This window comes from Stegodyphus dumicola, chromosome 1, assembly GCF_044657685.1.
Source record: "Stegodyphus dumicola isolate Sdum_Otavi_A_Nest chromosome 1, ASM4465768v1".
In the NCBI taxonomy this organism is placed as follows: Eukaryota; Metazoa; Arthropoda; class Arachnida; order Araneae; family Eresidae; genus Stegodyphus; species Stegodyphus dumicola.
The window spans coordinates 279440829-279464695 of record NC_140768.1 but is presented as its reverse complement, the minus strand read 5'-3'; the positions used below and the strand labels follow the sequence as shown (position 1 = coordinate 279464695).

At 34.8% G+C, this 23867-nt stretch overlaps 1 protein-coding gene across 2 annotated transcripts in view; it reads left to right on the top strand.

Annotated features, from left to right (window-relative positions):
- Window positions 1–23867, top strand: part of Vps16A (vacuolar protein sorting 16) — a 68260-nt gene that overhangs the window by 7985 nt on the left and 36408 nt on the right. For both annotated transcript variants that reach the window (XM_085807524.1, XM_085807519.1), the window contains exons 2-5: window positions 597–685; window positions 15553–15653; window positions 15756–15884; window positions 18448–18595. In XM_085807524.1, coding sequence (XP_085663650.1) covers window positions 597–685; window positions 15553–15653; window positions 15756–15884; window positions 18448–18595 — 467 coding nt within the window. The remainder of the gene's footprint in view (window positions 1–596; window positions 686–15552; window positions 15654–15755; window positions 15885–18447; window positions 18596–23867) is intronic.

Below are 23867 nucleotides of genomic sequence, written 5' to 3'. Positions count from 1 at the left end.
ATTTTAGTCGGGGATAACTGTACACATTATTATTTTTTCTCTGTATCTCTTAAATGTTGTAACAAACTTTTCCTTGTCTCACTTCATATACCTGGCAAAAATTGGTAATTTTGCATTTTGAAGATATGTCAGCCAGGAAACAATAAAATTCTTGTGCAAGTTTCATCTTAGCTTCAAAGATCATTTAAGTTATGTGAGTTTTAATAGCTGTTGCTTTAATTGTTTGCTACTAGTGTAAAATGCTAATAGCATAATTTTATGGTAATAATATTAATGATGCTGGATTATTGGGTATACCAAACCACTGGATGCAGAATTATCAAATTTTACTGTAATTGATCATGACAAAGCATACTAAGAATTCTGCTTTGGAAGGGATGTTTTCTTGGAATATCTTATATTTACATGACACTACAGAAAACAGAAAGATCATCAATGATGCCATCTTGTTTTCTTGAAAGAAACTGTTGAATTTATTTTATAATTTAAATTCTGTTTCTTTTTTAATTTTTATTTTGTTCACACTGTTTATATATGGTATAAATAGCTTTCTTTTTATGAAGTAATAAATAAATTTAGAAACTGTTTTTTGTTAGGAAAACTGAGTTATATTCGATGCAATGGGTTGACCAGGTTAATTTGTCTGAATTCATTGTGGCTGCTGCTCCATTTGGTGGACCAATAGGTAATGTATGAATTTGAAATAACTGCATATTTATCTTTTTAAGTTTATCTTTAGCCTTGTCTAAAAGTAATTGATATTAGGGATACAGCTGATGTTGAATAGAATAGATATTAGATACTGAATATGTGACAATCTTGAGGCCAAAACGGGATATAAATAAAATACTTCAGATCTTCAAAAGTTTACTTGTTAAGTAATTTGTAAATAAAGCTATTGCTTAATTACACATTCCGTAATAGTAATAATAATAAGAGAAAATAAAAGATGTTAACTCTATAAAACTTTTGTATTTTAAAAGTATATTCAGGCTAAAATTTAATTTTGCGATAATTACCTTGAGGCACTTATCATATTGAGAGATAAATTTTAATATATGCTTATCAACTTGATAAATGGCAAGATGTTTTTATGGATGAAGAATTTCTTATCCACAGCATTTTTCTACTGTTAGATATGGCTGTGACATTTCTAGATTTAAACAGACTGAAATTGTCCTCCTGCAGGGTCATTAGCCCAATTTATTAATGATTTACCAAACACTCTGGCACTGTGAGTGGATTCTGTCCATTTTGCTGATGATTTGGTTATCTGGAGTAGTGCTTCTAAAAAGAAGCAGGATGGCTTAAATGGGACTGTTAACAGTGCTCTGAAAGAGCTGGAATATTAGTGCCTATAAAATGGTTATGAAAGTAAATCAGGATAGCACATGCTAGTTCTTCATTCTGAACAGACAGCCTTTTACCCCGAAGTTGACATATAAGGGTGTAGAACTTCAACGTAATGATTCGACTAAATTACAAATTATGTGTTCAACCAATTATTGGTTATTGTAGCAAGATCCTCATCACGGCTCTGGAGAATGTAGTCCAGATCCTTGAAGTTTTCCAGAACGAAGCATTACGCATAATTACTGGGGCAGTGATATCTACTCCTATTCTTGCAATGTAGCTTTTAACAGTTTGGAACCTATTCATGATTTTATTAAAAGAAAAGCGATCCTCTTACACCAGAAGTTATTGCGTTTGCCCGACAACCCTTTTTGGAAGAAATATAATAATCAAATTTCTTGAAATCTTAAAACTCAAACTGGCTCTAGCCAGGCTGCTCAGAGAGAATATTGTTACAAATTTGGTATTTAAAAAACTAATGTTAGTTCAGTTATAAATTAAATGGTTTTATTTCCTGCACAGTGCAGTGCGTGACGAATATTAAAAGAAGAAAGCTAAGTCGGAAAACTAAAAATACAAGAGCATGTGCATTTAACATTAAATAAATAAATATGTCTTTTTGATTTCGAGAAAGTACCAGAAAATTCTCGCACGCGATTTAAAAATCTTATAAAAGGAGGAAAACCTCTCAGTTTGTAGTAGTTGCTTAGTTTGTTGTTGTTTAGAAAACTGTTGTTGTTGATTGTAGCGAATTCGCAGATTAGCTTTCTTTAGCTGTTTTGAATTACGTTCTATTAGACATTTGAGTAGTTAAAAGATAACTACTGTGAGATATTGTAATACTGCATGATAATTTGAGAAAATTTAAGCATTTTTGTTGTGATAATAATAAATTTTTGTTCATTTTTCATCGGACTTGTGCATTCATTTCATAATGAACCCATACACAGGCAACAATTTTTGGTGTCAGAAGTGGGATTTGAATGTCAATTACTAGAGCGATGGAGGAACAATTGAGGCAGCTAATTACTGCTTTTGCTGCATTCCAAGAAAAGATGGAAGCTGGCTAAGCATCATTTAAAGAGGAGATGAAAGATTCCGTTAAAGAGGAGATAATATCTAGTCATGAAAAGATGGAAGAATCTGTTAGAAGAGAGATGAAATCTGTTAAAGAGGAAATGAATGTAGGTCAAGAGGAATTAAAGTGAGAAATTACTTGCATAATAGAAAACAAGTTCGAAACTATGGAAGGAAGAATAGATACAATTGAAGACAAAGTTGGAGAAATTCAAGAAAGAGTTTCTGCAGTAGAGCAACAAATTAATGACAGGGTTTCAGCAATTGCGAAAGAAGTCGATACTGTAAAGAAGTTCGTAGTGACGGCAGGGAGCAATTCTGATAGTTTCAAATTTTTACCTATGCCTCCTCGTCCCTCTCTGAAGCTATCCACTTATGATGGGAAGAAATCCTGGCAAGTGTATAAGACCCAGTTTTCTATCGTTGCGGATGCGAATTGATGGGATTCCCAAGCTAAGGCCTGTCATCTCGCCGTTTTTCTGAGAGCAGATGCAGTGGATATCCTGCAGACGCTTCTCGAAAATCAAAGGCTAGATTTCGAAGCTCTATCCGGCGCTTTGGAGCTGCGCTTCGGTGAGAAATGTTTAAAAGACTACAGGAGGCTCCAATTAAAATCCCGTCAACAGAAGCCCACTGAAACACTTCAGGAGCTCACCACGGATGTTGAAAGGCTGTCACATCATGCCTTTTCGGAGTGCCCGACGGAAACAAGGGAAATCCTGTCCCTGCAATATTTCATCGATGTCATCCGGGACCCTGAAATACAGAAAGCACGGTAAATGGCAGATGTTAAAGATCTGAAAAGCGCTTTAGTGTATGCCATGAAATTTGAGGCAGCCCAGCAAGCCACCCGTCGAGACCGCCATCCAGTCAAAGCTTCTCAAGTCCAGGAGCCAGGGGATCAAATCACTGCTCGTCTAGACGATTTAACTAGACAACTAAACGCCTTGAGATGGAATATTGGTGACAAGAAACTGACCGTAATGTGCTGGAACTGCGGTGCTGAAGGACACATACGACAAAACTACAGAACACCCCAGGGCACGGATGCTAAGACCGCTCCTAACAAACAGCAGGGAAACTAATTAGTGGCCATCTCGCGGGGAGGTTGCCAGATAATGGAAAGCCCCGAGTTTAAAGCGCTTCATATTTCTGCAGTGCGAGGCGGCAGTAATGGACATTTCATAATAGGACATATTAATGGAGTTCCCTGCAATATGACGATAGATACAGGAGCCAACGTTACCATCATCCAAAAAGATGTGGCTCAACAACTGGGAAGCAAACTTATCTGGACGCCGTCCTGCGTTACCCTACAGACTGTGTCCGGTGAGAAGATCGACATCGATGGAAAAGTAAATGTTAACATCACATTTGGAAGTGCCGCTTACCATCACACGGCATATGTAGCAGAGATCACTGATTCTTGCATACTCGGATTGGACTTTCTAAGGAAATACAATTTTTCCTTGGACTTTAAAAATAACGAATTGCATTCTACATCTGAGGACATAGCGTTATTTGGAGTTAATGATGAAGAAGTTAAATCTGTTCATAAAATCATAGCACAAGACAATATCACAATACCGGCAAGAACAGAAATTTTACTTCCTGGATCCATAGCCGAAAACAGAAATTTCCGCTATGGCATCATAGAATATCCCAATAACTGTAATATCCCAAAAGGAGTTCTAGTAGCCTCAACACTCGTCGACCTATCCAGTTATCTCACGGTTATCCCAGTGAAAGTCGCCAATGTAACTGAGAAGGGGAGAATTATTAAGAAAGGTGAAGTGGTTGCACCATATACTCCAGTAACCACAGTTGAAAGAAAGAGTAACATCCAAGAATCCGTGTCCTCAGAGAGCATTACATCGGAGTTATTGCAGAATGCGCAATTAAACGATAAAGAGGGGAATGCTGCCGATTGCGTCATTAAAGATCTTCAAGTTGTTTTCTCCCGTTCGTCTTCTGACGTGGGTCGAACTAGTTTGACACAACATAGAATAGATACCGGCGATCATCCCCCGATCAAGCAACATCCGAGACGTGTACCGTTTGCTAAACAGGAAGAGGTACAAAGACTGTTAAAAGATATGGAAGAAGGGGATGTCATCGAGCCTTCAGTAAGTCCATGGGCAGCTCCCATCGTCCTAGTCAGAAAGAAAGACGGCTCAACAAGATTTTGTGTTGACTATCGCTGGTTGAATGAGGTTACGAAGAAAGACAGTTACCCTCTTTATAGAATTGACGACATTCGAGACACTCTTTCTGGAAACAAGTGCTTCTCAACACTTGATTTAAAGAGTGGGTGTTGGCAAGTAGAAATACAGCCTGAAGACCAAGAAAAGACGGCATTTACTAGGAGACAAGGGCTTTGGCAATTCAAGGTGATGCCGTTTGGACTGTGTAATGCGCCGGTAACATTCGAACGTCTTATGGAGACTGTTTTGAAAGGCCTTTTCTACAAAGCCTGCCTGATATACCTGGACGACATCATCATCGTTGGAAAGAGTTTTGAAGAACATTTAGAAAATCTTAGGAAGGTGCTTCAGAAACTGAAAGAAGCCAATCTGAAGCTGAGTCCCGCTAAATGCAAATTGTTCCGAAAGGAAGTGACTTACCTGGGTGACATCTCTGCAGAAGGTGTGCGCATGGATCATGAAAAGGTGTCAGTGGTTAAATCCTGGAAACGTCCCGAAAATGTCCATCAGCTGAGAAGCTTCCTAGGGCTTTGCACCTACTATAGGAGATTCGTGAAGGACTTTTCTTATATCGCAAGACCCCTTCACAAGCTGACAGAGAGCAACCAAAAGTTCTTGTGGACAAAAGAATGCGAGGATGCATTTAACAACTTAAAGGAGGCTTTAACATCTGCTTCAATCCTGACATATCCTCAGCTCGACTGACCATTTATGAAAGTGTCGGTGCTGTTTTGTCCCAAGAAATAGACGGCCAAGAACATGTAGTGGTGTACTGGAGCAAGTGCTTGTCTAAACCGGAGAGGAATTATTGTGTCACCAGGAAAGAGTTGCTCACCATAGTCAAAGCTGTAGAACAGTTTCATCACTATCTATACGGCAGAAAATTCCTGCTCCGCACCGATCATGCATCATTGACCTGGCTTTTAAATTTCAAGAATCCTGAGGGTCAAATAGCCAGGTGGATACAGAGACTCCAAGAATATGACATCACTATCCGTCGTCGTAAGGGATCATCACACGGAAACGCCGACGCCATGTCTAGAAGACCTTGCCAAGAAAGCTGCTGATATTGTTCCAGGGTGGAAGCGAAATACGAGTTGCTGACTCTGGTCGCAAGACAAATTACAACATCAACATCGGCTGATCGAGAACCGTGGAGGGATGATGAAGTCTGGAAAGACCAGCAGGAAGACCGCGACATTAAACCCATAATTGATTTAATGGAGTCATCAAACAGAAAAACTACCTGGCAGGACATTTCTATCTGTAATCCTACAACCAAACAATATTGGGCACTCTGGGATTCACTTCACATTTGAAACGGCGTCTTATACCGGAAATTCGAATCGGATGATGGGAAGACGTTCCGATGGCAACTTATACTTCCAAGATTCCGCATTCCTAATGTCCTTAAAGAATTACATAGCAGCCCTACAGGAGGTCACTTTGGAATAAGACCTTGCAGAGAGTTCGTGAGTGCTTTTACTGGAATAATGCAATGGATGACGTGCAAAAGTGGTGCCGATCTTGCGATGCCTGTGCAGGTCGGAAAGGACCGAGGAGACACAGCCGAGGCAAGCTGCAACGTTACAACGTAGGGGCGCCTTTTGAATGTATCGCCTTTGACATCCTGGGACCTCTGCCACGAACTGCTGATGGCAACAAATACATACTCGTTGTCATTGATTACTTCACCAAGTGGCCTGAAGCTTATCCTATTCCTGATCAAGAGGCTGTCACAGTAGCTGAGGTAATGATACAGCACTGGATTTCCAGGTTCGTAGTGCTTCTTCAGTTACATTCCGATCAGGGAAGGAATTTTGCCTCGGCAGTAATCAAAGAACTATGCAAACTACTTGGCATTGACAAAACTCAAACGACGCCATTGCATCCCCAGTCGGACGGCATGGTAGAAAGGTTCAATCGAACCATCCTTAATAACCTCTCATTAGTGGTTTCCAGAAACCAACAGGACTGGAACAAGAAATTACCACTCTTTTTACTGGCTTACCGCAGTGCTGTCCACGAGACTACCAGCTATTCTCCATCACAGATGCTCTTTGATTGTGATCTTCGTCTGCCTTGTGATCTATTGTTTGGCCGCACTCCGGATGCTCCTTCATCGTCTGAGGAATATATTCAAGATCTCCAGGCCCGGTTTGAAGTGATGCACAACTTTGCACGAGAGCGAGTCAACTTGGCGACGGAGAAGATGAAGACCCGATACGACACAAGAGCTACTGAACATCAATTCCACGAAGGAGACAAGGTGTGGTTGTGGAATCCGATTCGACGGAAAGGACTTTGTCCGAAATTACAGTCACCTTGGGATGGCCTGTACACAGTCCTAAATAGGCTGAATGACGTCGTGGTTCGGATTTGTTAGTCTTTGAACTCTAAACCTAAAGTCGTTCATTACGACAGGTTAGCTCATTACTATGGCCATAGTACGTGTAGCGAATAGTTTATCCAACAGATGGCAGTATCTGCCAAGCTCCTTTGGTAATTGTCAATGCGCATGCGCAAGTGGAGTGAAAAAAGAAGTATGTTATTAGGAGAATGAGCTTTCGTTGATAATGTTGCTGCGCGTTTTCGCTGTGTAAATAAAAGTATATTTTTATATCATAGATGTTCTTTACTCTCTAATGCGAAGCACTAGGTTAGTGCACGAATCTCTTCTGATTCAGAAACCATTTTCAAACCGTGGATCACCACAATAAAAAGTGGCGTCCGTCTAACAGGACGCATTAGTTAGGTAAAGGACACTTTTGATGGTTTAACAGCAGAAATGGAAGCCTTGAAAGTAAGAAGAATACCACTGCGTGCAGCCTTCACGAAAGCATATAATAGCCTACATGGACATTTGAATGAGTCAGAATTGAACAGTGATGTTCTATTATCGTCCCTGGAAATTCTGGAAGATAAAAGAATTTGACTACAACAGTTGGATGAAGAAATATTGGATCTCCTATCAAAATCGAAAGAGATCTTGCAAGAAGAATATACTAAAGAATTTGAGTCATGTGAGACTTACAAGGAGAAATTAATAGCAGCCAGGATGAAAGTGAAGCAAATCACTGTGAAACTAAAGAAAAATTTGCTGACTCATGCATCGGTAAATGAAACCAGAACTGTTGATTCAAGAACAACGGCAACGAATTTGAAGCTTCCGAAAATAAATTTGATTGAATTTACAGGTGATCCACGACAATGGTTGAATTTCTGGAATACCTTTAGTAAGATACACGAAGATCCAGTGCTAGATGATCATTTGAAATTCGTATATCTGATCCAGGCTACTGCTGCCAAATCGAAAGCACGGGAAATAGTGCAGAGTTTCCCGACAACTAAAGAAAATTATCCGAAAGTCATCGAACATTTAAAGAATCGTTTTGGACGTGAAGATATTCTTATACAAGTGTACGTTCGGGATTTATTGAATCTTGTGTTGATAAATAATAATGCAACCAAAAAGGACTTTGCGCTATCATCATTGTACGACAGTTTAGAAACAAAATTGCGTGCTCTGGAATCTCTCGGTGTGACTGAAGATAAATACGCTAGTGTTATTTTTCCGTTAGTTGAATCTTGCCTGCCCCCTGACATCTTACGCGTGTGGGAGAGGGAACGGGAGAGCTCGTCACAACAAGGTAAGAGCGATCTTGAATCTATTCTTCTGTTTTTGAAAAATGAAGTGATATCTGAAGAGAGAATTAAATTAGCGCGTTTTTCTTTTGATAAAAGTAGAAAATCTAAAAGTTACATTAATGATGAGTCTAATATTCCTACTTGTAATGATTTGTATACAGGAGACAAATTTAAAGAAAATGCTCCTATTAAGAAAGTTGAGGAATCGTGTTTATTTTGTGATAAGCCACATTTAACAGAAAAATGTTTTAAAGCTAGTACGCTTACATATCAGGATAAAAAAGATTTAATATTTAAGTCTATTATGCTTGAAGAAAAACCATATTTCTCGTAACTGTAAGTCCAAGGTTAAGTGTTTAATTTGCCAGAAAAGGCATTTGGCAGTAATGTGTCAACAAGTTCCTTCTCAATTGAAAGAGACTAAACAAGTAGAGCCTGTGGCGAAAAATGAAGTCAATGTTTTGGCTAGCAGATCCGCGAGCTCCGATGTGTTACTACAAACATTAATCGTAAGGGTAAAAAATGGCAACAGGGAAAGGATAGTCAGAGGGATTATAGATACGGGTTGCGAGAGAAGTTATTTAATGAAAGATATTACAGATTCTTTGAAATGTAACAGTGTTGGTGAAGTGAAATTAGTTCATAAATTATTCGGAGGTGTAGAAACAAAAGAAAAATTGCATTCTAAATATATAGTTAATTTGAGTAGCCTTGATAATAAATATGTATGTAGTGTGCATTGTTTAAGTGAATCTGTTATCTGTTCTGATGTTAAGAAAATACCTAAAGGTCCTTGGTTGAAAGAACTTCGTAAATTAAATATTCAAGTGTCAGATGTAGAGGGTAATGCTCTCGAAAACGAAAGTGACATTAAATTGTTGATAGGTTCTGATATTGCTGGAAAATTATTCACTGGAAATATTAAATGTTTGCAAAGTGGTCCGGTCGCGATGGAAATAAGTTTGGGATGGATTTTAATGGGTAAAATTCCAGCGAAGGAATCTTCGGGTATAAATGATTCTCTTGCATGTGTTTCTTTATTGCTAAACGAAAGATCAGCAGAAAACTTGTGGAAGTTAGACGTTATTGGTATAAATGACCCAGTTGAGTCTAAAAAGAAAGCTGAAATTCATGAGGAGACCATGCAATATTTTGAGGAAAATTTGAATTTGGATTCAGACGGGAGATATGAAGCTGCATTACCTTGGGTATTGGACCCCTCTCGCTTTTCTAATAATAAAACGTTGGCAGAAAAACGCCTGACTAATACGCGAAGGAAATTATTAGATTCGAATCAAATTAAAGTTTATCAGGAAGTATTTGATACGTGGTTGAAGGAACGAATTATTGAAGAGGCAAATGAAGGCGAAGTAGATAGAGAGCACTATTTGCCTCATAGGCCGGTTTTTAAAGAATCTAGTGAAACTACGCGAGTAAGGCCAGTTTTTGATGCTTCGGCACACGCCAAAGGAGAACTTTCCTTAAATGATTGTCTTGAGAAAGGTCCCAACCTAATAGAAATAATTCCAACATTGTTGAATCGTTTTCGGAAATATCCTCTTGCAGTAATTTCAGACATTGAGAAAGCCTTCTTGCAGATTGGTATAAGAGAGAAGGATAGAGATTATTTGCGTTTCTTTTGGAAAGGTGCAGAAGAAGAGAATACTAAAATTTACAGACATAGTCGCGTGGTTTTTGGGCTTAACTGTAGTCCATTTTTGTTAGCCGCTACGTTGAACTATCATTTAAATCGTGCCCCAGATCAGTTTGCAGTTACAGCCAACATTTTGAAGGAGTCCTTCTATGTTGATAATTGCCTGACTAGTTTTAAGAATGTTGAAGAATTGAATAGATTTGTACTAGAATCGAGAATGTTATTGTCACTGGGAAAGTTTAATCTTAGAGGATGGCAGTCGAATTGTGAAAACGAAATAATTCCCAACTCTAAATTAGATACATTCGTTTGCGTTTTAGGGTTAAACTGGGATTTGAAGGATGATACACTTTCCTGTAAAATTGAGTCACTAAAGAAAGAGGAGATTGTCGCGAGTAAACGAACACTCCTTTCTTGCGCGCATAAGTTATTTGACCCAGTAGGCTTCCTTTCTCCCGTTACCCTGTTCCCAAAGGTGATATTGCAAGAGTGTTGGAAATTACGATTAAATTGGGATCAAAAATTGCCAGAACATTTAGAAAAGAAGTCCATACAATGGGTAAAGGAAATGAAACTGCTGTCTGATGTCAAAATTCCTAGATGGCTTAATATTGACAGATCGGTTAACGGAGATGTAAGTCTTCATGTTTTCAGCGATGCCAGCAAGCATGCCTATGCTACCTGTATTTTCTTAAGAGTGAAGACCGAAAATAAGGTTTATTTAAATTTTGTGCAAGCACGCACTAGAGTTGCGCCTTTAAAGAGTATATCCATTCCTTGTGTGGAATTATTATCCTGCTTAATCGGAGCACGCTTGGGACGTATGGTCTTTTCAGATTTGAACATGCCAAATTTAAGAACATTCTTCTGGACTGACTCAACAACCACTTTGTGCTGGATCCAGCGAGACGTACGGTGGGGAACTTTCGTTTGGAATCGTGTCCAAGAAATCAGAACACTTACAAAAATAGAAGATTGGCATTACATCCCTTCGGAGCTGAATGCCGCCGATCTCCCTTCTAGAGGCTGTTCAGTTAAACAGTTTTTGCTGTCGAAATGGTGGGAGGGCCCATCATGGATGTTAGAACCAGAATTGTCATGGTCAAGAGGCACCGATTTGCCGGACGAAGAGATCATAAATTCAGAAAGGCGTAAATCAGTATTGACAACTCTTAACAAAGATTCTAAACATGACAATTGGTATTACAGGTACTTTTCATCCATAAAGAAAATTGTACACATGTTAGGTTGGATTCTTAGGTTTTACTTTAAATTACGAAGAATTACAAACGAAACCTCCAAAATTTTGTCAGTTTCGGAAATTGAAAGAGCTGAGATAACTCTTATGTTATTGATTCAAAGAGAATCATTTAAGAGTGTGAACGATGATAAAATTAAAGACCTCAGACCTATAGTTGATTGTGATGGTTTGATCAGAGCTTTTTGAGATAGTGGGTGTCGATCTGGCAGGACCCCTCTACCTTAAAGATGGTCGAAAAGCTTATATTGTTCTTTACACATGTGCGGTCTATAGGGCCATTCATCTGGAGTCAGTAACATCCTTGACAACTGAAGCTTTTTTCCAGTCATTGAGACGTTTCATTTCTCGTCGCGGAAGACCATCTATAATATACTCAGACAATGGCAGTAATTTTAAAGGAGCGGAGAGTCTTCTGCATACAATTGATTGGGAGAGTCTGCGATCAAAGGCCGCTGAGCAAAGAATTCAGTGGAAATTTATTCCTCCTTCCGCACCTTGGTGGGGCGGTTGATGGGAACGTTTAGTTCAAATGGTGAAACAGATTCTGAGAAAAGTTCTAGGTCGCGCTGCCCTGGATTACGAGGAGTTGCTTACAGTACTATGCGACTGTGAGAGAGTTACCAATACTAGGCCACTTACCTACGTGTCGGAAGACGTTGAAGATTCATCCCCATTAACTCCAGAAATGTTCCTGCAGGAGATTTCCAAATCAGGAGTACCTGATATCGATACAGTGGATAAGGAAAAACTGAGTAAACGAGCTAAGTATCTACAAAAGGTGAGAGAACAACTTAGAGCAAGATTCCGTGTGGAATATCTAGGACAGTTACGTCAGCAGTCCATTAAAAATTCTATAGCTAAACCTCTCCAGGTGGGTGAAATTGTTCTACTTGAAGATAACAACAAAAAACGTGCTTTTTGGAACCTGGCGCGTGTCATAAAGCTGCTACCTGGTCGTGATGGACAAATAAGACTTGCTGTCATAAAAACAGAGACTTCTGAGTTTCTGAGACCAGTGCAAAGACTGTACAGACTTGAGCTGGATAACCCAGTCCAAAAGGATATGACTGAAAATATTCCTATGACTATCAGCAGTGGTAGAACTGTGAAACCAGTGATACGTCTGTGAAATGTTTTGTACTTGTTTGAATACTTTTTAATAATTTGATTTATTTTTATTTTTCTAGGTTTAGTATTATCTGTTAATATGTCTAGAAAATTATGGAATGCTGCATCTCCAGGTAAATTTGTATTTCAATTTAATTAGAACATCTTGGTAGGCATAATTTTATACTTGAATATTGTATACTGTACTATTATGCATATATTATACTTAACAGATGTGTGAATTTACCTCCCAGTAAATTCAGGTGGGAGGAATATGTAGCGAATAGTTTATCCAACAGATGGCAGTATCTGCCAAGCTCCTTTGGTAATTGTCAATGCGCATGCGCAAGTGGAGTGAAAAAAGAAGTATGTTATTAGGAGAATGAGCTTTCGTTGATAATGTTGCTGCGCATTTTCGCTGTGTAAATAAAAGTATATTTTTATATCATAGATGTTCTTTACTCTCTAATGCGAAGCACTAGGTTAGTGCACGAATCTCTTCTGATTCAGAAACCATTTTCAAACCGTGGATCACCACAACAGTACGTAATGTAAATAATTGTAGAACATGGTCCTTTCTGTTTTTAAATGTGTATTTGATTTGATTTGTATTTAGTATTTGATTTGCATTTATTATTTGATTTGTATTTGATAACATTTGATTTGTTTTATTTATTGCATTTATTGTTCATGTTGTTTATTATTGTAATGTAATGCTTATTTATGCATTTATGCCAAAGTTCTAAGTTTAGCTTCCTGTTCAGGGATTGTACTGCCCGGGACGTGCAGTCCTTGGGAAGGGGGCAGTTTTACGAATTTGGTATTTAAAAAGCTAATGTTAGTTCAATTATAAATTAAATTATTTTATTGCGTGGGTTTTGTTTCCCACGCAGTGCAGCACGTGACGAATATTAAAAGAAAAAAGCTAAGCCGGAAAATTAAAAATACAAGAGCATGTGCATTTAACATTAAATAAATATGTCTTTTTGATTTCGAGAAAGTACCAGAAAATTCTCGCACGCGATTTAAAAATCTTATAAAAGGAGGAAAACCTCTCAGTTTGTAGTAGTTGCTTAATTTGTTGTTGATTGTAGAGAATTCGCGGATTAGCTTTCTTTAGCTGTTTTGAATTACGTTCTATTAGACATTTGAGTAGTTAAAAGATAACTACTGTGAGATATTGTAATACTGCATGATAATATGAGAAAATTTAAGCATTTTTGTTTTGATAATAATAAATTTTTGTTTATTTTTCTTTGGACTTGTGCATTCATTTCATAACGAACCCGTACGCACGCAACAATATGATACTTTGAAATTGATCTGAGATTATCTAATTTTACCTCCTCTCCATTGTCCCTTGGACTTTTTAAATTTGAATATAAATCTTGATCTTATACAAAGAGTTGTTAAAAATAAAATGAGCGATTCACAGTTAAGATCTATTGCAATGGAAGCTATTGGGGTTCGTTAGCCTCAAAATGAGTGATTGTGTGTCTACACTGATGGCTCTATGTTAGATCTGGAGCAGGTATCTATAGTGATGTTTTTAGTTTCTACTTATCAATGGGCTCTCTTACTACTGCTTTTGATGGGGAAATCAAAGTCATTGCTGTGGCTATTCATCAACTGCTGATTCATAGCCACTCTTTTGTAAAGGCAGTCTTATTGTTAGTTTCCAAAAGTGCACTTCAAGCCCTCCTGAATAATCAAAATAGTTCCCAAAGAATCTTAGACTGTAGACATTTGCTTAACTCAATGGCACACAAAATTTCTTTCCAATGGCCCACTGTGGAATTGTGGGCAATTAAAAAGCTGATACATTGGCTAAGAAAGGAACTTTGATAATGCAATGCATTAATCAACCACTTTCTTTCCATATGACTAAACTGTTTTTTAACCTGACTCTTAAGAAAATTCTTAAACAGGATATGATTCAACGTGCTTAAACAGGATATGATTCATAAGAGATGGAGGATTCTGAGGAAAGAGATAACTTTTATTCGTAGTTTTCCAAGAAAGACAGCGGCAGCTCTATTTAGATGTTTGACCAGACGTGACTGTTTGCAAGACCACCTGTACAGAACTGGAGTGGTGGATTCCTCAAACTGTGTTTTGTGTGACTTCAATCAGCCTATGATTTTTGAACATTTAAATAATGGTATTGCACTTTCTTGGTATGAGGATATTGTTAAAGCGTACTGTAGCCTGTGAACTAATGGCTTAAGCGCTAATGTTTGGAATTTGTAATATAATTAAATAAATAAATATATGCTTATCATTCAGTTCTACCACCAGTCCATATAGAAAAGCAGTACTGCTGAAATGCTATTTTCAGCAGAGCACTTTTCATCCAAGAATTTCCTTACATTTGCAAAAAATTGTAAGCACCATTGAGAAATGAGATTTGGGTTGTAGGTTGGATGCTGTTAAATGTTTCACTGATATCAACATCTGTGTAATTATCAAGATGTTCTAAAAGTAGCCATATCATCCACACTACTGAAACACCTGTTCTGTAGCAGCAGCTACCCACATGGAATAGTGGTTAGTGACACTGACTGCTGTATCGATGAGTTTAGGTTTGAATCACAGAGAAGGCATGGATGTTTGTAAGCATATAGTGTCTGTGCGGCAAGGGGACACTTAAATACATGGGGAGCCAAAAGTCCTTTCAAGTCACTGGTGGGAAAAGGGTTGAGAGACTCGGACCACCTTTGGGGTGTTCTCCTTCAAAATTGGGACGAAACTGCACAGCTAGTGCAGTGGTTCTGTACTTGTACAGTCTGTGGTGAAATTTTAGTGTCATATCTACTTATCCTTGTACCTGACATGCAGATGGAAATGCATGTGGTTGAGCATATAGGATCACCCCTTTTTTTCCCTTCTTCTTGTTACTAAAATCATTTACTAACTCTAAAGTGTTCCAGTAAATGATAATTGCATTTTTCAGTGGATTGGCACAAAAGTTGATGATGGAGATGTATGAAACCTTTGTCCGTGACATTGTAAATACATAAGTGCCCTGGATATCTAGGCGAAATAACAGCCCAAGTAATATTCAAACGAAAAATGTTTTGTAATTAACTATAATTATTTTTTTGTTGTTGTTATCAAACAAATATTTTTTAAAATTATGTAACGCTGATATTCTTTCAGACATAATAAGATTAAAGGTCCATAATATTAGATCATGATTACAATTTTACTGTTGTGGCATTAAATATATTCCTTTTCTTAAATTTTAGCTTTGACACAAGATAAAAAGAAGCTGCAAAAAGTACAGTTTGCAAACAAATCCAATATTTACATATTTTCAGCTTCAGGGCAACCATTATCCACAATCAAAGTAAGATAATTTTTTTAAGCTTGAATTTATTTTATGCTGTTTAGTATTAAATATATTATGTTTTAATAAAATTATTTGTTATTGATATTTTGATTTTTATAGTGGAATAGTGGACCGTTAGTTCATATGGGTTGGTCTTCAAGTGAAGATCTAATATGTGTGCTTGAAGATGGAAACGTTTTACTTTATGATATTTATGGAAATTTACAAATGACAACTAGTATGGGTCAGGTAAAAATTTTTCTGCAATTGATTATTAATATGGCTTCTAAATATTTATGTAAAATTGAAATGAAATTAATTTGACAGTTCATTAAATACTTTTGTTTAATCACTTTTTGTTTAATAAATATTTATAATAGATGTATATTTTGTTTTGAAGCAATTTTTTTAAAGGTAATCTAGTAAAATTCACATCTACTTAATGTCTATACCAGGGTTTCTCAACGAGAGGGGAATTTCATAGTCTCAGAAGGGGAATGATGCCAGCCTTTTATTTACCTGTTAAATATTTAGTTTTAGTTTATGAATATAAAAAACTACTTTTGTTCAAACTTTGGTTTTTATCAACAGTTTCTATATTTTTTCTTGTCTGATTTTTTAAAACATATTAAAAAATAATCTTTATCTAAATAAATATACATAATATACATGTACATGTACATTTATATGTACATGTACATTTATATATACATGAAAAATATACATGTACATTTATCTAAATAAATGTACATGTATATTTTTCGAGTTTTGGAAAGTAAGGGGGGGATAATCATCTAGCAAATAGGAAAAAGGATGTATAGGACTAAAATGGTTGAGACCACTGGTCTATAATTTATGACTTTGTAATATTGTTTATTGAAAGTAAATCAAACCAAAGAATTTTTTTTTTTTTTTTTTACTTTGTTCCCCTGCTTTTTTTTTATTAAAATTAAAATTTAGAGTGAGAAAGTGTTTGAATTTAATGTACTTTGTTTTAATTATTCTGTTAATGAAATTAATTTTTTATTTTATTGGTTAGCTTGAGTTGTGTATTAAATTTGCATGTATTGCAGCAAAAAAGCTCATTTTGGAAATAAAATTGGAATTTCTCTGGAATAGTGTTCCAGTTTGTTTCATAGGTATCCAGTTTTTTTTAAAGTCAAGAATATTAGTTATAATTTATTCATGAACTTTATATTCATAGTGATTTCCATTATAGAACAAGATGCACCATATTAAAATTAATGTATTGTGAAGATCAACTATAAACTTTGTGGTTTAATTGCATCTCTTAATTTATTTGTTAAATTGATTATCCTAGTGATTGGTTTTGTAACATATTCATTTGAATGAAATTTTTTTAAAAATACTTTCTGATCATCAGTATCTGCACTTGAAAAGTATTTACAATCAATGAGTTTCACAAAATGTATCTATATGCCAACCCAGATATGCACACACATATAGCAGATGAGAGTGGATTTCCATTTTCAAATTTAGTAGTCATTAATTTTGTTTTTCTCGCATGAATTGCATTTTTTCATGCAAGGAATCGTAGTGAGACTGGGGAGTTTGCTGGCTGATTAAAATGAAAGGGTTGTAGATTTTCCAAAATATGGAAGCATTCTGCTCAACAGTGCAAAATTTCACATTCCGTAAAGTTGTATTTCATAAACAGTCAAATTTTATGAATCAAAATTTGTGCAGTTCTCTGATTTTTTTTTTAAAGCATAAACAGGTTGCTAAGTATATATGAGAACAACATGCACCATGCTAAATTTTTACAAATCTCTGATATTTTTAAAGCAAAAACAGATCACGATGTACATGGGCAGAACAACAGAGCAAAACAAATTGCATTAGGATTTTGGTAAGAAAGGTAAGTGTTTTGTTATGGCTGTTTCTTGCTTTTTAAATTTTATTCATTCATTGCTCTTTTATGAAATTCGTAGAGCATTGCCATTTTCAAAATTACTGTAGCTTTTCACGTATTAGCTTGTTAAAAAATTAGTTACCAATGATTTGATTATCTTTTGGAAGGGGCTGCAGATAAACAAAAAATACTCTCTTTTTTTAATTTAATGAATCATTTATGGTAAAGCCTCAAATTCATATTTAAGCTAATGATATCATAGTATAAAATGTAGTAAAGTACATTTAATATTGAAAAGTTTTTCATTTGATTAAAATATATTAATTGATGGAAGTAAACAGATAATATTAGTTTTAATAACTAAGCAGTTTTTAAACTGAATTAAAACTTTTAAATGTTTTTTTTAATGGATTCATGTTAAAATTTATTAAAATTTGTTAAAACTACTAGTGAGGAATCTAATGTTTTCAGCAAAAATTGAATTATTTAAAATTTTTTTTATGAAGCTGAGTAGAGCATTAAATTTCAATGTAAATATAATTTTTTTATTACTCTAAATTATTTTTGTAGCATATTTTATAACTTAGTAGAGTAAAAGCAATTCAGAAAAATTTGCATTGCACTGTTTATTATCAAATTAACATTGCTTAATTCATTTTTATGAAATATATATCCATTAGATCATTATATTTTTATTAAGAATATTTATGATATGAAGAATTGTTTTCTTGTTAAAATGTTAATTATATCATTCACTTTAATTACACAAAAATTAATGTTTTACTTTCTAAAACTGATATCAAAAGCTATGTTGTAGTATTTGTTAAGTGAGAGAATATGTTTATAATTATCTTATTTTTTTTATTTCTGTAAATCTTTGTATATCATTAAAGAGGAAAATTGAAATTTCATATTTTTATATAAATAATTTTGTTTTAGGATGTTAAGGATACTGGAGTTTTAGAATGTAGAATTTTCAACAGTCCGAAGTTTTACACTGGTGTAGCTGTACTAACTGGAGCATTCAATATATTTCTAGTTAACAATATTAAAGACCCTAGAATAAGAAAATTACCTTCTGTTCCAGGTGTGACAAATATGTTATTTTGCATACTAATATCAAGATTTTGCATTAAACTATTTCTGTAATTGTATGGATTGCTGTTCAGATGAATTTTCCTTGAAATAAAATTATTCTTAAAACTATTTATTCATTATTAATGTAACAAGTAACCATTTTATTAGGCATACTTTAAGGCCATATCAGACCTCCTTGTAGCTGTGATAACATTGACTTTATTGAGTGAAAATTTCCAAACGCAGCATAAAAATATGTTAACTAATGCTTCTGTAATAGTAACAAGCAGCTGTTGCATATTAAAGAATAGCTTAACTATTTTTAGTTCTCTTGTAATCATCATGAAACAGTTTAAACTTTGTAGCATGACCTATTGAATGTATAGTTGTATGGACAGTAGCCACTTCTAGATATATTTGTTCAGCATTTAGATTATATTTCATTCTTTTATGTGTTGTATAGATATATGTTTAGGTAAATTAACATTCAAAAAGTACTTTTTTGGTAATAAATGTAATCTTTACTATGAAAAGGCTCTGCAAACCATTACAAGATTACTAATAACTTATAATATTGTCACCATATATGTTGGACCCTTCTGTGTTATACTAAACTTTGGCTCACTAAGTGTTATACTGATGTACAGTGGATAAAAAAAAAAAAAGTATTGGCAATTGCTTGTAATTGATCAATCTAATTAACAAAGGAAATCCTTGACAATTTTAGCTGGACATAATGAACACAGGAAGCAATAAAGACACAAATCTAATGAAACTTTTATTTTACTATGCCTTTTACACAAAATATACAACAAAACCGTAAATTTGCATGTCAAAAAAAAAAAAAAAAAAAAAGTATTGGCAAGATCATGCAGCAAAATGTGGGAACAAAATTTAATACTTTGTATTCACAGCTTTTGCATTTATAACAGCTTGTAATCTATTTCTCATAGAGAAAACCAAAGTCCTGTTAGGAATTTTGTGAGATTCTTGCAGGAGTATATGCTCATCTTTACACAAAATTTGTCTCCTGACTTCTATGTCCAATTTGTGCCATGAATTTTCAATTGAATTTATTTATGTCAGGTGATTCAAGCGATGTCTTTAACTGGCGAGGAGCGTTATAGTGTAACTATTGAGGTTCACTGCATTCTTAGGGTCATTGTCCTGTTGAAACACAAATGATGATCCTAAGTTAAGTTTTTGGGCACTGAATTTTATGTTATGGCACAATATGTCAATGTACGTATGTGCTGTCATAATACCATCAATGAAGCACAGGTTACCAACTCCATTTGGGGAGGTGGTGGTGGGGGCTGCCATACTGCCCCAAACTACGACACTCTCTCCAACATGTTTTACAGTTGGTGTTAAATGTTGTTTTCCCAGTTTGGTGTTAGGTTTTCTCCACATATATTGTCATCCATCACTCTCGAAAATATTTAACTTTGATTCGTTGGACAAAATAACTGTGTTCCAAAATTCGTCTTATAAATTAACATGAGATTTTGCAAAATCCAATCTCTTTCTCCTGTTTATTTCTGAAATGAAAGGTTTCTTTCTAGCTACCCTTCCATAATAACTTCCTCTATGTCAAACATTCTGTATAGTCTGTACACTAAAAGTTTTATGCGAAGTATTAGCAACATCATCAGCTAACTGGGATGCATTTATTTTAGCGTTTTCTAAACCTCTTTGATAATGCCTCATTTTATCTTGCAGAAAATATTCGAGGCCCTCCACTTCTAATCTTTTTTTTCATCAATCCTGCCTCTTCGAACTTTTTTACAACACTTCTAACAGTAAATAAACTTTTGTTCAGTTGTAATCCTATAGCACAATAAGATAAACTCTCATTTCTGAGCTGAATAATCATGTTTTTAACATTAACATCCAACTCCTTCAACTTCAAAGCCAGTTTATCACAGTATTAGCAAAATAACATTTTAAAAGTTTTGATGTAGCACTGCAGACTTTATATTAACAGGGTTTCTTATCAGTCTAAACACGTGACCTCAACATAACAAAATTTGCATTGCAGTTAGAACTTTGCCAATACTTTTTTGACATGCAAATTTACATTTTTATTGTATATTTTGTGTAAAAGACATATTAAATTGAAAGTTTTGTTAGATTTGTGAGTTTATTACCTCCAGTGTTCATTATGTTCAGCTAAAATTGTCAAGCATCTCCTTTGTTAGGAAATATGATCAATTATAGGCAATTGCCAATACTTTTTTACCTACTGTATCCATATGATATTATAAAATCAGATTTGTTGGACTATGTAACATTTTTCTAACTATCACTGATTTGGAGTTAATGGTTTTAACTGCTGAATCCAGAGCTTTTTTTTTTTTTTTTTTTTTTTTTTTTTTTTTTTGTGCTGATGCTATTACTTGTTGCATAATGAGTAGCCCTGTCATAAAAGTTGTCAGTAATTTACCCTGCAGGATCCTTTCTGTTATCTTTTGTTATTGATAAATTACTCTTGAGTATTATCTGGATGTTTCCTGGCTGTGACAACATTCTTGGTAAACTTATGATCATAGTCTAAATAAAGCTTGAAAAGTTGGTATTGCCTCTAGGAGCTGCACAGCAAATTATGTCATTTCACTTATTCCTTATTAGCCTATCCTAATAAGCAAACACGTGCAAATAAAACTATTCCATATGTTAAATATATACCAGATTGAAGTCACATCATTTTCTGTCATGGTTTTATTACCAGAATGTCACAATTTTCTGTGAATTGAGTACTTAATAAAGTGATATATATTTTTATTAAAATATTCATCAATTTATTATATTATTGAAATAGTTAATATATATTTTATTAACCGTTTGAGTCCCAGGGGGTATTGAAAAAACACTTTTGAAGAATCTCAAACAGCGCTTTCTCTAAATGAGTATGAAAAGGCCCAAACAGCGCTACAGCGCCTGTTTTATTTTATGTCAAGAAACACCAAGCAGTGCGATAGCGCTTTGTTTACTTTACATTGATGAATCCCAGTCGGAGCAATAGCACATCTTGTATTTGTTAGGTAATGCAATTCTCATCTTTTTCTCATTGCTCCATCACATTTATTGCAGTTTGCAAAGCGATTGGACATATTCTAAGGGTTATTATAAGGGTTTCTCATTTTGTCCACATTGTTCGAAATGTACTGGGTTTTCTCGACATAAAATCTCAATAGCGCAATCACGCTGCTTGTGAATCAAACAGTTAAATAAGTAAGTGCCCATTGAATTATTGAAGCTAATTCAATCAAATGTGTATATACACAAGATGATCTGAAAAGTGCATACATCAGACTTAAAAAAAGTGGGGAAATTCCAGAATGGATAATAATGGAAAATTATTTCACTGGATAACACCCTTGTACTATTACAAGGAATGTCACTTGAAATTTCAATATACTACTAACTGTATAAACTATTTGTTTGGTGCATGACAGAGGTAAGAATAAAGGTGAGACAGAGGCAGACTGAATTTGTATGTTTGAACATTACTTTTCAATGCAATTTTATGGAAAGTTTATTGAAGTGTTTAAAGAACCTTTCCATGTGTTCATGAATCTAACAAGATAATGATTTTTTGCTTGGAAACTTGCCTGTTTCTTCTGAGTTTGAAAAAAATTAAGAATAAAATACAGGGCTATGTAGTTGGAATCAGAGTCTAGTAGATTTTTGGTAAAAGGAGTCGGAGTTGGAGTTGCTAAAAGAACACGTTGACTCCGACTCCAATTTTTGTTGAACAGTTTGAATTTGAAATGAAATTAATGTGAATTGAAAAAAAAAAATAATGACAAACTAAGTTAATATTTTTATTTGTGGACTATATACATTAATAAATAGTTATTTTCCATTTTATTGACATATTAGTAAATAAATATAAGGGAGCAGGATGGACGTGATATTTGCCAATAGTTATTTTCCATTTTATTGACATATGAGTAAATAAATATAAGGGAGCAGGATGGATGTGATATTTGCCATTATTGATTAAACTGATTCATTTAGTTACTAATCTCATTGGTGAATTTAGGTAAGCAGCAAGAACTCCCAAAATTGATGCCATTCTTAGAAAGCGAGCAGGAAAAGGAGCAACGCACTGGAAAAGTACATATTTGATGATATAGTGGTTGTTACTATTAAGAACTTTTTCAGAAGATGTAAATAACCCTAATATTTCACTAACAGAAAGACTGTGGAATGATCTTGCAGAATTGGAAACTCTTCTTTCTATACCGTATATAGCCACCAAAAAGCTACAATCTGAAGAATTAACAAGAGGCAAGACTGGAAGAATGTGATTTTTATTCTTTCTGAAATGAAGAGTTTATTGCAAAAGGAACCATTTCTTCAGTGAAGAAAAGAGAAACTAGTTTGCTAGACAATAAGATTGTGCTGGGTTCAATATATATATATATCCAGAATGCCGAATTTTGTTGGATGACAAACAAATTAAAAAGGCAAAGAAATTCATCTATGAACTTTCATTAAGAATGAAATAATTCTCAGAATAAATGGAGTATTCAAATCAGGACAGTCAAACTGTAGATATTGCAACTGAGTCTCTATCATCCTCTTCCACTGATGAATTAGATTTTGAGAAATATTTGGATAATATTAAGGCTAAGGCAAAGCGAATGAAAATAAATAACCACGAGCCTTTAGATATAAAAATGAAAAAACACAAACAAGATTTATACATGGTCTTTGAACAAATAGATAAATATGATTGCTCTTGCAAGACACCTCTTTTAGAACTTATAAAAATCTATTCTGAAAAGTTAAAGGAAGTAGCTCTAACAGTAACAGCTCTTCTTCCTACTGAAGTCAGTGTGGAAACACTCTTCTCAGTTCTGAAGTTTATCAAATCGTTTCTATGGTCCTCTGACAAAGAAGATCTTGCTAAAGTTTTACTGTTTCTTAGAAATTACTAATGCCAGTTTTTTCATCTCATAATAAATGCTAATTAATATAAAAAATTCGCAATGCATCAATTTTCTTCTGTAGCATCTATTACTTCTTTTACATTAAAAAAATAAGCTGTACCCATCTGTATATGTTTACATATATATGAAGGAGTCGGAGTCATTAAAATTCCAAGAGTCGGAGTCAGTCATTTTCCCTACCGACTCCACAGCCCTGATAAAATGTTCTATCCGATAATAATGTATGTGAGAAAGATGGCATTCAAATCGAATTAATATATTGTAAAGTAATGCTGAATCATAAAAATTCATTCTGCTAGGGAAAATCTTGTCTGCGTCTTC